The following is a 13,791-nucleotide window of genomic DNA, read 5'->3' as shown; positions in this document are numbered from 1 at the left end:
CTGCTGACAGACCTAGTCGAAACTAGACTAGCGCCGGGGGTGACCCTGGACTGCCACTAGTACGAATACGGGCCCACGGGGCATATTACCCAGGTAGGCGGCGTGCAAGGCGGGCGAGTCACAAGTGGCGGCAGAAGACGATCAGCGGCAGCCAGACTCGGCGTCACTTGAGTCCAACCTCTCAGCCAGTTCCGTCATATCCCTTGTCATCGTCTTACTTTCTAGGCTTCTTTGTTCCGCAGCGTCAGCATCGCAGATTCTCAACTTCTCATTTATCTTTGGGGCCTAAGATTTCGAGAAAAGTTACCACCAGGCTGAAAGCGACCGTCTAGCAAGTCGCTTTCTGTTGATTTTACCCCACCGTCCTCCTTTTATCTCTGACCGACACTTTGCACACCATGAAGATCTTTTATATGGGAGTACGTACGAAACCGCCACAAACGAGAGCGCCAGTTTTCTCATACATATGGTTTCGATCTAGGTGCTCCGAAATGACAGCAAGCCAGCTGTCGAGCTGTGTGGCGAGAGCGATCTGAGCTGTAAGAATACCGATACCACCCGCAGGATATCTGGACCACGGAACGTACTAATACACCAGGATAGCTTTCTCACGCTTTACACGAGATAAGTATGTTCTTTTGTCCTCAAGCACTACTAGAACTACTCTCTAATGGTATTAACGCTGTACAGTTACAGCGAGTTCATGGTAAACGCCTTCGCCAACCCCACTCTAGCCAAGCCAGATAGCTGACTGTATACTGCATCCAGATGCTTTTCTGTAAGACCGTTGCCGAACGCACACAACCAGGACAGCGTCAGGATGTTGAGGAGAAGTCATACAGTGAGTTCCAGGACAACATTGGCGGAATATATATGCCTATAGTTCCAATGCTTATGCGTTATCAGCATTCCACGCCTACGGCCGCACAGAAGGTGTCGCCGGTGTCATCATCACGGACGGCGAATACCCGGGCCTGGTCGCTCACCAATTGCTTTCCAAGATTGTCGACGAGTTCCTCGCCAAGTACCCGCGCACCTCGTTTACGGGTGCCTCCATCAGAGACAAATCGTGCCCGCTGCCTCAGCTAAAGGAATACATTACCAAATACCAGGATCCCACACAGGCAGACAGCATCATGAAGATTCAAAAGGAACTCGATGAGACCAAGATCGTCCTCCACAAGACCATCGAAAGTGTCCTTCAGCGCGGTGAAGCGCTAGACAGCCTGGTTGCCAAGTCGGACGGTCTGTCCGCCCAAAGCAAGATGTTTTACTCTCAAGCGAAGAAGCAGAACTCGTAAGCATGGCTCCATTGTCTACTCGATCCACAATACTGACTGTATCATCTTTCTAGTTGCTGCATTGTGATGTGAATATTTAATGTTGATTCTTTTCTATTAAACGAATTTATATCTGTATGTCATGTCAAAGAGCAGACTGTTTCACTGCATATACCTTGATTCTCTATTATCTTAGATTCTTTTACTAGACATATATACTCCACCTAGGAGTCAGGTCTGTGATCTCCAACTAGTTATTTAGCTTGAAAAATAAATCAGAGGGAATCTAAGCCACGGCTGTCAATCATATGACAAAATATGATTCATCCTGACTAAGACCTGAAAGAGTCTAAGAACAATTATCCAGAGTTCTTTGCCTGAAACCGGGAGCATGGTCTCAAACGCTTTGTTTGATTCTCGTCCAGTCTCATACCGCAACAGATTGCTCTTTGTCTTAACAATCTTCAAGGTCAGCATAGATACAAAGGACAAAGGACTTGGTATTTCCTTTATAAGTTGAGCTTCTCGGTCCACTCCAAGTAGTCGGATATAAGAACCAGGATGACTGAGAAACCGCTGGTCTATTCCCAAGAATCCAAAGTTCGACAGTACCTGTCATTTACCCTGTTTTCTAACTGCATAGAGCAGGCCAAAGGGGGAATAAAATGGAAGCACAATCCACAAAGGAAGAATCATGGGATGATTGCATGAAATGGGCATTGACAGAGTAAGAGTGGAATCTCAACTCCTGTTTTCCAACTGAGCAGCGCCGGATACTAACCTGCTTTTTCTCCAGGCTCTGGCAGACGTCGATTCTCGCCGATGTCACAGTCCAGACGAGCACCAAAGCTTTCAAAGCACATAAAATTGTCCTGGCGTCCCATTCTGACTGGTTTTCGACGTATTTTCAAACCCGACAGGTAACAGACCAACCCCTCATGTTAGTACTTGTCCGACACTAATTTCTTCTATTAGGACAACCTCGTGATGCTCGATGACAGCAGCACCTTCGACACCGATGCTGTGGAACGTGTGCTCGAATACATGTACAACGGGAATTACAACGCCGTGGACGGCAGCCCTGTGCAATCTGCTATTATTCACGCCAGGGTTTGTATCACTGCAGAGGAGTTCCACATGACTTCGTTGCAGAATATTGCGTTCCAACGGTTCCGAGATACCGTCAGAGCGTGCTACCTGCATGCTGACTTCCCTGTCATCATCTCTACAGTGTATGGCATTCGACGATGCGGCATGTGGTCGATTCGCCGGGAGGTGGTCGAGACTTGTGCTCGGAATTTCGATGATCTATGCCGGAATAGAGGATTCTCAAACGTTTGGATTGACTGTCCGGGGTTTGCGGCTGATCTTTGTCGCCAATTCATTGAGTGATGAAGATGAAGCTTCTAGGCTGCACATTGTCTCTCAATTCCTGTGGCTATTAAGCTAGATATAATATAAACAATGTCTGGATAATTATATGTCTGCTGTCAGCGGGAAGCCGCGGCTTGTCTCGTCGGTACTGAGACACAGTTTGAATCAACAGAATAGCACTCGATTGAAAGTAAAAGAATAATATAAGATTCCACAACACCGAGCTCCAGACACCTTAGCCCATCCGCATAAAACGCCGCATCGCTTCATTTCCTGTGGTTCAACCTGTACAGAGGTAATAGACGTAAAGAGGAAGAAAAAAAGAAACCATGGTAATGCCATGGTACATATATGTACATGACTGTATAGGCGGAGACGAAAGTAGTACTATCCGCCTGCAATGGCCCAGCCCACAAACCCTATCCAGGCGCCGATGAAGGAGATGGTGAGAATACTCGCGCCAGCCCGGTCGCCTGCCGTGATGGGTCTTGTTGCGATGGAGCTGGAGGATTTGGGGTCGCTGGTACCCGCGCTGGGATTACTCTGGCTGGTGCCGCCTGTACTGTGGGTGAAGGGAGCGGCGTTTTTCTGGTGAATGATGAGGTTGGAAGTAAAGACGCTGGTCGCGCTCATCGCTTCCTCCAGCGAGGTTGTTCCGTCCCAGGTATCCTGGTACCAGCGTCGGCCGCACAGGGTCTGGTTGGCACCCCCGGTGCACTGCTTGGCGGCCGCGACGGCGCTGCCCTGCAGTCGGGGGATGATCTCGGAGTAGGTGTACGGCACAATAGTCGTCATGAATGCAAACCAGGAGGAGAGGAACCCCTTGAAACAGTCCTGGTTTCGGTCGCAGTTCATGAGCCCTTCGCAGGCGGTCTCCGACATCACCATTCCACCGTACTCTGAAGGGAAGAATTCCCTTAAAGTAGTGTTCATCAGACCATCGATTCCCTCCTTCCACTTCTCGGCACCGTCGGTCTGTCATTTTTTAGTTAGTATCCTAGTAGACCCGGTTTTTATCCTAAGGGGTAATGGCATGAGCTCACCAGATTGTACATGTAGGCGGCACCGCTTAGATACGTTCCATAGTTGTAGGTCCATTGGATGTCTCCGTGATCCTGACACTGGGCATTGACATTGGTGGTATCCGCGATAGTCCACTCACTCTCCTTCAGGAGCGGGGTGGTTCCGCTCCAGTCCCAGACCTTCTCCGCCCATTGTGTATAGGTCTCGTTATTGGTGTACCGAGCAAGTCGGGCAGCCAGCTGGAAGAAGCCACCATTCGAAATGGCATTTTTCGTGCTGTATCCATCCTGGTAGGGCCAGATCTGCCACCGCAAGCCACCATTACAGGTAGTCGTATCCCAGCGGGCGGCCTGGGTGTTGAAAACACCTTGGGCTAGCGACAGCCACGAGGGCATCCCCGATTGTTCGGGGTAGTTCAGCTCCGCGGCTGTCATTGCTGCTAGCCCCCAGAAGACCTGATCGTCGTTGCCAAGGTACTGGCTGTAGTTGGAGGGGAAATAGTCGTCATTCCCGCGCTGGAAGTACATCCCTTGCGTCACCGCATCGTTGTACGAATCATCGCCAGTCAAGTACCAGTACTGGATCAAGGTCATGAACATAGCTCCGCCTTCCCACCAGGTGCCTGGTAGCTTGCCAGGGATCTGGCCAGTCTGATTTCCCGTGTAGTTGCTCATCATATTGAACGCGCTGGTCGCAGCGGCATTCTTGAGAGAGTCTGGGGGGGGGGAGAATACGAGAACACCGTTAGCCAGTGAGAGAAACAAGGGCTATAAGGAGCAGCATACCAAGGTCATTAACATTTAGGCTGATCGCCATGACGGTTCCAGCGCCCAAAAGAGCCACACTCAACCCCTGCAGCCAGACCATGACGGCGATCGGAATGAGGGCTTAAACCAACAGCTTAAAACGAAAGGCTCATTTAATGTGAAACGAACGAATCAGCAAGTCTAAAAGAACGTCGATACCTTTGCCAGAAGAGCAGAGGGAGAAGAAGAAGAAGAAGAAGAAAAGAAGCGAGTTGCATGAAGAGCAGAAGGCCAGAGCAGCCGCCTCAGGCACTTCCGTATGCGGAGGGGTGTGAGACGGACCCATGATTTGCCTCTTGCGGCACACACAGCTGTGCAACCACGGTCGAGGCATCTGGAGACGGTCGATGGGTGGTAGTGGCTCAAAATTAAGAGCAATGATTATCAGGCTACAGAATACTCAGTGAGCTTCCGCTTGGCTGATTCCTGGATGATCGCTGCCAGTGACGCCATGGTAGTATCCATGGTAGTATCCACCATGCACTTTAACTCCTAGTTCAGGGTCTGACAGGGTCCTACAACTGTCTCCTCGCATATTAGGAATAGATTCTCAACTTTAAATTACCTTATTCCTGATGCTGACTGAGTGTATGGTAAAAGACATGTACTGTTCATAGAATACCTGTGTAGTTCAGCGGTCGAAAGCTCCTCTGACATTGTAGCCTAATCACTGCCTGGTCTCTCAGGCTGAAACGGCTCTCCCCACAGTGGGTTTTTCGCCAGGAGAATTTAGGCTTCTGGGCTTCTCCGTCCACGAAGATTACCCAGTCAAGGCGCCCAGTCGTTATTATAGGGTTGATTCTTATTACTTGATATGCTGATCCTTGGGCCTGTCGCCTTCCCCTTCCATTAACTCTAGATGAGTGTGGGGGGTTTCGATGAAGCTTCTTTCGCAGTAGGAATCCCTGAATGACTTCATCTGGTGATATTCCCATCACAACAGAGTGACAAGTATAGAAGAATATTCGGAAAGATCAATCTCTTGGTACAGTCTGCTAATCAAAGTGGTAACTCAGGTAAAACGATGGACTGAACCGAGATTCTATCTCCGACATAACTACCTACTACCTACCAGGTATGACATGACAGGGTAGACTATGCTACTAGCTCTACTATATTAAGAATTGTGGATGATTTAGACCGTTGGTCAGCAATTTGCGTGTCGGTCAGACCCTTGAGTGACAACCCTGAGGATGCAAGGCTCCCTCGGCTTTACGAAGAAGTTGGGGTCTAAACTGGTCGGCCAACACAGGGTCTTCGATTGGGAGGCAGCTATCAACATAGCACACCTGATCCTCCAAAGCAACTCGAATGAACCCTCCGTCTAATGACGATGAAGGGATAAATAATGTCGACTGGAGAAACAGATTTGTGAATACCCTTGGCTCTGGATGCTCCGCCAGATCTTCAAAGTACTGGGACCATATCCATCAACTGCTGTCCATCCTCAGGAAGATACCTTATACAAAAAAGACCCTCATTCTCCGGATCGCTTCTCAAGTCTCGACATTCACCGCCAACAGTCTCATTTTCTTGAAATAGGCTATCGGTAGGTACTGCCTAGTCTTTCTACTCACACGAGTCAGTATGGTCACTCCCCCCGTCATGACAACCGCTTCCACCGAATTTGACAAAGGTGATGGCATCGCCATTTGCACAGTAGAAGAGTGAGTTATCGACATGCGCTGAATTGGTAGAATTTCCCGGTCGCTGCAGTTCATTGACTCTCCTAGGTAGTCAGTAAAAGCCTCCAGCCATGTCAAGGACGAAGACCGAAAGCAACCTCACCCCGTTTGAGCAGGTTACAAACGCAGTTATTAATCGACCAGCCTGTAAACTGTTGATTAGGCGTCCCAAGATCCTTGTCTGTGTGTGGTTCTACAACTAAAAAACATCCTGAACAGTTTAGGCTACCTACAGTAGGGAGTACATTTCCTACGACCAAGGGATCCTCTATTGTATATAGCATCTTCAACATACTGGCAACAGCTGTACTCTCATCACCAAGTATCACAAGACAGGTGTAACCTGCTATTTGCTTGGACAATTCTACATTACTACTAGTATTAAATAATATAAAAGTCCCTCACTCTCTTCTCCACTCATCGGAACATACACACGCCTTACAGTGACCATCACTACCATGAAGTCCATTGCATTTCTACTGTTAGCAGTGCCGCTCTCCCTGGCCGACAACTGCCGACCAAACATCCAATACTGCGGCTACAACCTGCTTAAACGGGGTACCACTATCTCTACCTGGATATACTGCCATCATTTAGGTGTACTGGTACTAAAGAACTACTATTATATAGGAAACTACTATGCCCAGATCAACGACGCCCTGCGAGATGCCAACCAACCCACAGATGAAACACATGTCGACCAAGGCCTGTTCTGGTGCACGGGGGGTGCCAACGGGGAGATCACCTTTATCTCGTTCTGTCAGTCTGGCTGTCATGATGGAGGGACTGGTCGGAGTGACTGGTGTAACTAGATGAAATACCTACCTTAGGTAATGGCTTGACTCCGGCGGCAAAGTCCTGGTATATATACCTCGGTATCCTTGCCAGATGTTATCAGCGTCTAAATATTAACCAGGTCTTGTAAAAGATATTGCAGAGCTTAGCTCTGCAAATGAGAGTGATTATATTATATTGTTTGATTTCATACTTAACGACCTTAAAAGTAGTAAAGATAAGTGTCTTCCAAATCATCAAACGCCGACGGGAAAGAAGTTGCCGACCAAGTCGTGATGCTTCGTATCCGACGGAGCGGGGGAGATTTGAGTCACTGAATACAATAACTTGCGGGCCTTCCCCCCCACCAGCTTCTGACGACGACGACGCTTCGACTTTCTTCCTCCCTTGCAGACACAGACACGATGATCACCGCGCTGGCGCATGTCAACCTGCTGGTTCCGCAGGGAACCTTGGATCAAGCACATGAGTTCTACGCCGATACACTAGGTCTGACATCCACACCCGTGCCGGTGTTACAGCGAGGGACTCTTGCCTGGTAGTGTTCTTTTCTATCCATCTACGTCTTGGTTCGGATGGTCCAGGTTAACCCCTCTATCAAAGGTTCAACATCACCCCGGATGGCAGCCAACAGATTCACATTGCTTTCGGTAGCAATGAGCCCACCGCGCAGCGCCATCCGTGCTTTCGGGTCGAGTCACCGGAAAAGCTGCACCAGCTGCAGCAGCGTGTCTGGGAACATCATTTGCGGGGTGGCTCCAGCGCTCCATTGATGGCTGATAAGCCGGGCGTACAGAATTCAGGTGCGTGTTCCAAGGCCCCCGGGTCCTTCCACCCCCCCTCCCCCGTTAACGATTTGAATAGGGTTTCAGGGAGTCGAGTATCCGACGCGCTTTTTCGCACGAGACTATGCTGGGAACCGGCTGGAATTCACCCTGTAATTATCTGACAGAATCAAGAATATGAAGTTTCGATTCATCAAGTTCCTAATCAGCTTTCGAATGCTGCATCCAACTAACTACCTAGATAACACCTCTCTCTGCAATCCCAGGCGGAATATTGACATCAAAATTCTCCGATTTGGCCGCCACCCTCCTACTCACGCAGCGTATCCGATCGTGTATCGTCTCGGTCACTCCGGAGATGGACCCCTCCCTGTGGGCCGCGAGATGATGCATGAAGGCATTGAGATTGCCAAATACCGGTGTGGCACTCCTCCGTTCGACGCAGCAAAAGAGACACCCAAACGCACCTTGCATGTGATCTGTTTCCGTGCCCGTGAAGACTGTCTTGATCGCGACATGCGATTTGGCAAGAAAGGCCCATCGATACTGGATGCCCGTGGCTTCATGCACCCGCACCTCCGTATTGAATGTATACAATACAGACGATGATGAGGATCGACCCGGTGATCTCTGAAGGGGGCCTTCAAAACTGCATTTCGAACAGCGCCAGAACCACTCGTAAGTATACATCCCCGTCGGCCGGGAACATATAGAAAACGCTTTCTTCACGCCCAGCTGGAGCTTCCCTGCGCCCTTGCAGAAACCGGCATAGTTGTTTTCCTCGCTGGGGAGGGCCGTATGCAACGGGATAGTCAGGCTAGCACCACCCCTTCTAACTGATGAACAACTACTCGAAGTCCGATGGGAGGACGGGTACTGCTGTTTCTCGCTGGATCTCTCGTTACATCGGATAGAGCGAGATTTCCTGCCGAATATGGCGCTCCGAAGTGAAAACCCGGACTTGGATGATTCCTTCTCGTCCTCAATAGGCAAGACCATACGATCTCGAGATGCCTGGCCCGAGAAAGTCGCCAAACGCTGGTACAACTGACACAGCGCCATCACCATTCTGACTCGAGTGTCGTCCGCGATAACCTGCAGTGCAGCAAAATCAAAATCGACTTCATGATTCCGGTTACTGCTCTGCTCGGCGAAACCGCGGACAAGATGAGTGCTACCTTCCACGCGCAGGTTCGCGAGGAAAGTCATCTGCAGAACCATCAAGACGTCCTTCATCTCCTCACGCGCGATCCGATCGCCCAGGGCGTACGCATCGCCGAACCTGCGGAGATGGCTATCATACTGTGCTTGGATAATGGGCGGGCCCAGGGCAAGAGATTCTGCGAGGTCTGCTTTCTGCTTGTCTTGCATTGCGGATAGTACCTTGCTGCCTTCTTCGTAGCACGAGATGACTATCATTCAAACTCATTAACCCTACCCTTTAACACGGGGTACTAAAACATACTCGCCGCTACGTAGGTTGAAACAATCAAGATCCCTGCTCCAGACATGCTGAGTCGTAGATTTAAGGCAAAAATTGCTGCGTTTCAGAAATTTCGGGATTCAGTATCAGAGGGAAGGGGCCTGTATATAATTAAACTACTACCCCTTCATTGCTGGCCTGAGAGATGGCCGTGTTGAAAACCGGACGGGCGTTGCGATGTGGCGATGGCGGAGGCTGGGCGCATCCACGAGGCGAGGCTGAGACGAGGCTCACTGGAAGGAAGAAAAGTCTACTATACTTAACACTAGGTACCACTAGGTAGTTATAACAGATGGGTTTACAGTATAACGGTGATAGATGTAAACATATGAGACCATTATATCCTAGCACCTCTAATTAACCCAACCATGTCGCAAACCAAGAGAGAACCATCTACCGACCGAAATGTAACAGCATGCAAAAAGGGAGAAGAGGAAAAGAACCATCCAGATGCAAGATATCTCCGAAATGTGTCGTGTGCGAAGAGTCCGGACAACGCCTACCAGTAATGCAATAAGAGACAAGAGATGACAAGAATGGAGGAGAAATAAAAGAAAAGGAGGAGGAGGAGGAGGAGGAGGAGGAGAAAAAGATGCAAAGAAATCAACAGCAGCGGGTCTTCTTCTTTGAGCTGTCCAAGACCTCGGCACCCTCGTCGTCTAGGGTGACGCTTGGGGGAAACCCAAGCCAGCTGCGGCGTTTGTCACCGTGGCCTAGACGAAAGCTGCCGTTGCCGTCGGAGCCAAGAAGCCCGCCGGGGGAGAGGACACTCTCGATGCCCGGGGTGGCGGCGTGGGCGAGGGCGAGAGCGGCCTCGCGCTTGTTGCGCTGCTCGACGAGTTTGCGGGTGATGACGCGGAAGACTTCCTCGATGCCCTCTCCGTCCTTGGCGCTGATCTCGTGGCAGCAGTCCCACCCGATGTCCTGGCCCCAGAACCCGCTGCTGCGTTTGCTGTCGGGGCTCTGCAGTCCCGCCGAGGTGGCGATGGTTGCCGTCGTGGTGGGTGAGGCGCCCAGCCCCGCGGTCGGGGGCGGAGTCGAGGCCTGGGAGGGATACAGTTGCTCAGCCACGTAGGCGATGGTCTTCTCAAAGGGGATCCGGCGGCGCGATGGGTTGAGGGCGACAATGTCGGACTTGGTGCCCACGACATGGATGACGATCGGGTCGTCTTCCACCAGATTCTTCTTGAGCTCCAGGAGCCAGCCGGTCATCTCCGTGAAGGTGCTCTCGTCGGTGATGTCGTAGCAGAGTAGACAGGCGTTGGCGCCGCGGTAGTAGAGGCGCGAGATACTGCGGAACCGCTCCTGGCCCGCCGTATCCCAGATCTGCAGCCGCACCACCGTGTCCGACGTCGTGTCGAGCACACGCTTTGTAACAAACGAGGCGCCGACCGTCGATGCCGTTGCCGCAGGCACAAAGGCGTTGTTCACATACCGCTGGACGAGGGACGTTTTGCCGACGCCTGACACCCATCATCAGAACAGAAACCACCGAACAGCAACCCCCGACAAGGAAAACCGTACCTTGTGCGCCTAGAATGACGATTTTAGCCTCTAGAGAAGAGCTCATGGCGGGGTCGACGCGGGCGCGGGGTCCACAGCGAGCTGGATTCGCATGATCCAGAAACCCAAGGCTTCTTCGTTGACGGCGTGTATCGTTGCCTAGACGAGGTCCTCCAGGATCAGAGAAAAGGGAAAAGAAAGGAGACACGAAGAACAAGATGAAAGAAAAAAAAATTAATCCACAGCCCTCGAGGCTGCCAGGACAAGGGAGAAAAGAGGGGAGGCTGGTAGGTGAAGGGAGAGGAGGACTGAGGGCGAGACTCGTCTGTTTCGACACGGGAAGGCAGGTGGAGAAGGAGAAATGAGGGAGAGGAACGCAAGGCGGGCGATGGCGTTTCTTTTTCTCTCACCCACGACACAGTCAGAGTCAGTGACAATCGCACGCGATCATCGCGGAGCTGAGCGCTCGATCAGCAGGTCACCACCATCAAGCGTGCTCTCTGCTTGTTGTCTGCCTATCGGAGCGCCGGATGGGCGAGTGGGCGGCGGTCAAAGGCTGAGAAGGTTGAAGCACGAAAGCTGAATGGTGCAAGGGCAGGAGGCGAACAAAGGATGGTTGTTTTCAGCAACGCCCGCTCTCTTTCTGTGTGTGTCGCCCCCCCCCCCGGTCAGCTCACGACTGGAGCGAGATAAAGATGCATAGCGGTCGATCCGTCAATGACTCGATGGCCACAGCCCACAATGTGCCCGGCTCTCCACGCGCGCCCGTCCTTGGTCCAGGCGATCCGGGGGTCCCGCAGGGTTGGTGTGACGGTGGCCCCCAGGGCCATTGGTAAAAAAATAGGTTCCAGGAGAATGAATAGCGACGAGATCGGAATCGCCCCTAGGATCGCTGCTCCTGCAGTCTCCATCCGGCGATCGCCATCGCCTCCGCTGTCTACGGAGGAGGGAATACGGAGTACAGAGTACCCTCCACCGTGGTAGAGTACAGAGTACGGAGTACGGAGTACCCTGTCGGCAAAGACACTGCTGCATCTGCATGAATACAGATCTCAAAGAGATACAGACAATATGCATATGCAATGTATGCAATGACAAGCATCATCACTGCTGGCTTGACGGAACAGAAAATCGGACGGCAGAAGACTGGCTGCCTGAGGCATCGACACTCTCGGCCGAGAGGCGTATCACATGATCCTCGGCGGGGGCCAGTCACGGGCCGGGTATTGTTACATAATGCCGCCATTCGCTCGCTGTTGGTCCGAGGCTCTCCATATAATATACTGTTGATACCGTCATCTCGTCTGCTGCTTATTCCTGTTTCTCTCCCTCCTCTGAGTCAGCTTATCGGCCGAGTATCGAGGAGAGGTTATTTGGATCAATTTTCTTTCTTTACCGAGTACACTTGGGCGATATCTATTCATTGACTACCCGCCATCCCTATCTACAACGATGGGAGAACTCACTGGAGCCGATGTTGCAAAGCACAATTCCAAAGACTCGTGCTGGGTTATTGTCCATGGAAAAGCCTACGACGTGACCGAATTCCTTCCGGGTAGGGACCTCTACCGGTCATATCTAGTGGGACACAAATTGACAGTCTAGAAAGAACACCCCGGCGGCCAGAAGATCATTCTTAAATACGCTGGCAAGGATGCGACGGAGGAGTTTGAGCCCATCCACCCACCTGACACACTGGACAAGTACCTGGATGCGTCCAAGCATCTGGGGCCGGTGAACATGTCTACCGTCGAGAGCGAAGAGAAGGTCATTGATCCGGAAGAGGCAGCCCGCCAGGAACGCATTAAGAACATGCCACCGTTGGCTGCGTGCTACAACCTGCTCGACTTTGAGTCGGTCGCCCGCCAAGTGATGAAGAAGACTTCCTGGGCGTATTACTCCAGTGGTGCAGACGATGAAATTGTACGTCGCCGTGTCTCTATCCTTCCAAGAAAAATACCTAACCAATTGAAAGACCATGAGGGAAAACCACAATGCGTTTCACAAAATCTGGTTCCGTCCGCGCGTGCTGGTCGACGTGGAAAAAGTGGACTTTTCGACAACGATGCTGGGCACAAAGGTGTCGGCCCCCTTCTACGTGACGGCGACGGCGCTGGGCAAGCTCGGCCACCCGGAGGGCGAAGTGATCTTCACGCGGGCGGCGCGCCGGCACGACGTCATCCAGATGATCCCGACACTGGCCTCGTGCTCCTTTGACGAACTGGTCGACGCTCGCGAGGGTGACCAGGTGCAGTGGCTGCAGCTGTACGTCAACAAGGACCGGGCGATCACGGAGCGCATCGTGCGCCACGCCGAGGCGCGCGGGTGCAAGGGACTCTTCATAACCGTCGACGCGCCGCAACTCGGCCGTCGTGAAAAGGACATGCGCTCCAAATTCGCCGACGTGGGGTCGAGCGTGCAGGCCACCGGAGGCGACTCGGTTGACCGGTCACAGGGCGCCGCCCGCGCCATCTCCTCCTTCATCGACCCGGCCTTATCCTGGAAGGACATCCCCTGGTTCCGCTCCATCACCACCATGCCAATCATCCTCAAGGGTGTGCAGCGCGTCGACGACGTGCTCCGCGCCGTCGAGGCGGGCGTCCAGGGCGTCGTCCTCTCCAACCACGGCGGTCGCCAGCTGGACTTTGCCCCCTCGGCCATCGAGGTGCTCGCCGAGGTGATGCCTGCCCTGCGCGAGCGCGGCTGGCAGGACCGACTGGAGGTCTACGTTGACGGCGGCGTGCGGCGCGCAACGGACATCATCAAGGCCCTATGTCTCGGTGCCAAGGGGGTGGGGATCGGCCGGCCCTTCCTGTACGCCATGTCGGCGTACGGCGTCGACGGCGTCGATCGCGCCATGCAGTTGCTCAAGGACGAGATGGAGATGGGCATGCGTCTCATCGGGGCGACTTCCATCGCGGATCTGGATCCCTCTCTCGTCGACACGCGGGGTCTGCTCGCTGGCCACAGCGCCCCCGTGCCCTCGGACTCGTTGGGCATGCACACCTACGATCCTCTACAGGTGCCATCTTTCAAAGCGAAATTATAAAATGTATA

The 13,791-nt window shown here is 52.3% G+C and overlaps 8 protein-coding genes across 8 annotated transcripts; 5 read left to right on the top strand and 3 right to left on the bottom strand.

Moving 5' to 3' along the window:
* Nucleotides 1–398: 398 nt before the first annotated feature.
* Nucleotides 399–1,373, top strand: ASPZODRAFT_137852 (hypothetical protein; the record flags this gene model as incomplete). The annotated part of the gene is made up of 7 exons (XM_022724390.1): nucleotides 399–419; nucleotides 482–539; nucleotides 604–628; nucleotides 691–706; nucleotides 769–841; nucleotides 907–1,297; nucleotides 1,355–1,373. The coding sequence occupies 7 exons, from the start codon at nucleotides 399–401 to the stop codon at nucleotides 1,371–1,373; spliced, it is 603 nt and encodes a 200-aa protein (XP_022585214.1).
* A 286-nt stretch (nucleotides 1,374–1,659) lies between these two features.
* Nucleotides 1,660–2,863, top strand: ASPZODRAFT_238391 (hypothetical protein). Its single transcript, XM_022727946.1, has 3 exons — nucleotides 1,660–2,007; nucleotides 2,077–2,200; nucleotides 2,256–2,863. The coding sequence occupies exons 1-3, from the start codon at nucleotides 1,946–1,948 to the stop codon at nucleotides 2,670–2,672; spliced, it is 603 nt and encodes a 200-aa protein (XP_022585213.1). The 5' UTR covers nucleotides 1,660–1,945; the 3' UTR covers nucleotides 2,673–2,863.
* Nucleotides 2,864–3,041: 178 nt separating this feature from the next.
* ASPZODRAFT_11558 (hypothetical protein) lies at nucleotides 3,042–4,544 on the bottom strand (the record flags this gene model as incomplete). The annotated part of the gene is made up of 3 exons (XM_022721113.1): nucleotides 3,042–3,629; nucleotides 3,698–4,392; nucleotides 4,463–4,544. 3 exons carry the CDS (start codon nucleotides 4,542–4,544, stop codon nucleotides 3,042–3,044), a joined length of 1,365 nt encoding a protein of 454 aa, XP_022585212.1.
* Nucleotides 4,545–6,626: 2,082 nt separating this feature from the next.
* ASPZODRAFT_55828 (hypothetical protein) lies at nucleotides 6,627–6,980 on the top strand (the record flags this gene model as incomplete). Its single annotated transcript, XM_022728567.1, has 2 exons — nucleotides 6,627–6,726; nucleotides 6,799–6,980. 2 exons carry the CDS (start codon nucleotides 6,627–6,629, stop codon nucleotides 6,978–6,980), a joined length of 282 nt encoding a protein of 93 aa, XP_022585211.1.
* Nucleotides 6,981–7,174: 194 nt separating this feature from the next.
* On the top strand, nucleotides 7,175–8,000 carry ASPZODRAFT_237799 (hypothetical protein). The gene is made up of 3 exons (XM_022727944.1): nucleotides 7,175–7,501; nucleotides 7,567–7,766; nucleotides 7,828–8,000. The coding sequence occupies exons 1-3, from the start codon at nucleotides 7,368–7,370 to the stop codon at nucleotides 7,902–7,904; spliced, it is 411 nt and encodes a 136-aa protein (XP_022585210.1). The 5' UTR covers nucleotides 7,175–7,367; the 3' UTR covers nucleotides 7,905–8,000.
* On the bottom strand, nucleotides 7,817–9,524 carry ASPZODRAFT_236170 (hypothetical protein). Its single transcript, XM_022727941.1, has 2 exons — nucleotides 9,214–9,524; nucleotides 7,817–9,160 (listed from the first exon to the last, which is right to left on the bottom strand). The coding sequence occupies exons 1-2, from the start codon at nucleotides 9,257–9,259 to the stop codon at nucleotides 7,986–7,988; spliced, it is 1,221 nt and encodes a 406-aa protein (XP_022585209.1). The 5' UTR covers nucleotides 9,260–9,524; the 3' UTR covers nucleotides 7,817–7,985.
* Nucleotides 9,525–9,834: 310 nt separating this feature from the next.
* Nucleotides 9,835–10,801, bottom strand: ASPZODRAFT_56931 (hypothetical protein; the record flags this gene model as incomplete). Its single annotated transcript, XM_022728645.1, has 2 exons — nucleotides 9,835–10,694; nucleotides 10,756–10,801. The coding sequence occupies 2 exons, from the start codon at nucleotides 10,799–10,801 to the stop codon at nucleotides 9,835–9,837; spliced, it is 906 nt and encodes a 301-aa protein (XP_022585208.1).
* Nucleotides 10,802–12,186: 1,385 nt separating this feature from the next.
* On the top strand, nucleotides 12,187–13,783 carry ASPZODRAFT_56535 (hypothetical protein; the record flags this gene model as incomplete). The annotated part of the gene is made up of 3 exons (XM_022728618.1): nucleotides 12,187–12,289; nucleotides 12,344–12,657; nucleotides 12,710–13,783. 3 exons carry the CDS (start codon nucleotides 12,187–12,189, stop codon nucleotides 13,781–13,783), a joined length of 1,491 nt encoding a protein of 496 aa, XP_022585207.1.
* Nucleotides 13,784–13,791: the final 8 nt, after the last annotated feature.

This window comes from Penicilliopsis zonata (assembly GCF_001890105.1).
Source record: "Penicilliopsis zonata CBS 506.65 unplaced genomic scaffold ASPZOscaffold_1, whole genome shotgun sequence".
NCBI classification, from domain to species: Eukaryota; Fungi; Ascomycota; class Eurotiomycetes; order Eurotiales; family Aspergillaceae; genus Penicilliopsis; species Penicilliopsis zonata.
Note: the sequence above shows the minus strand (reverse complement) of the source record. Positions and strands in the feature narration are given on the sequence as shown.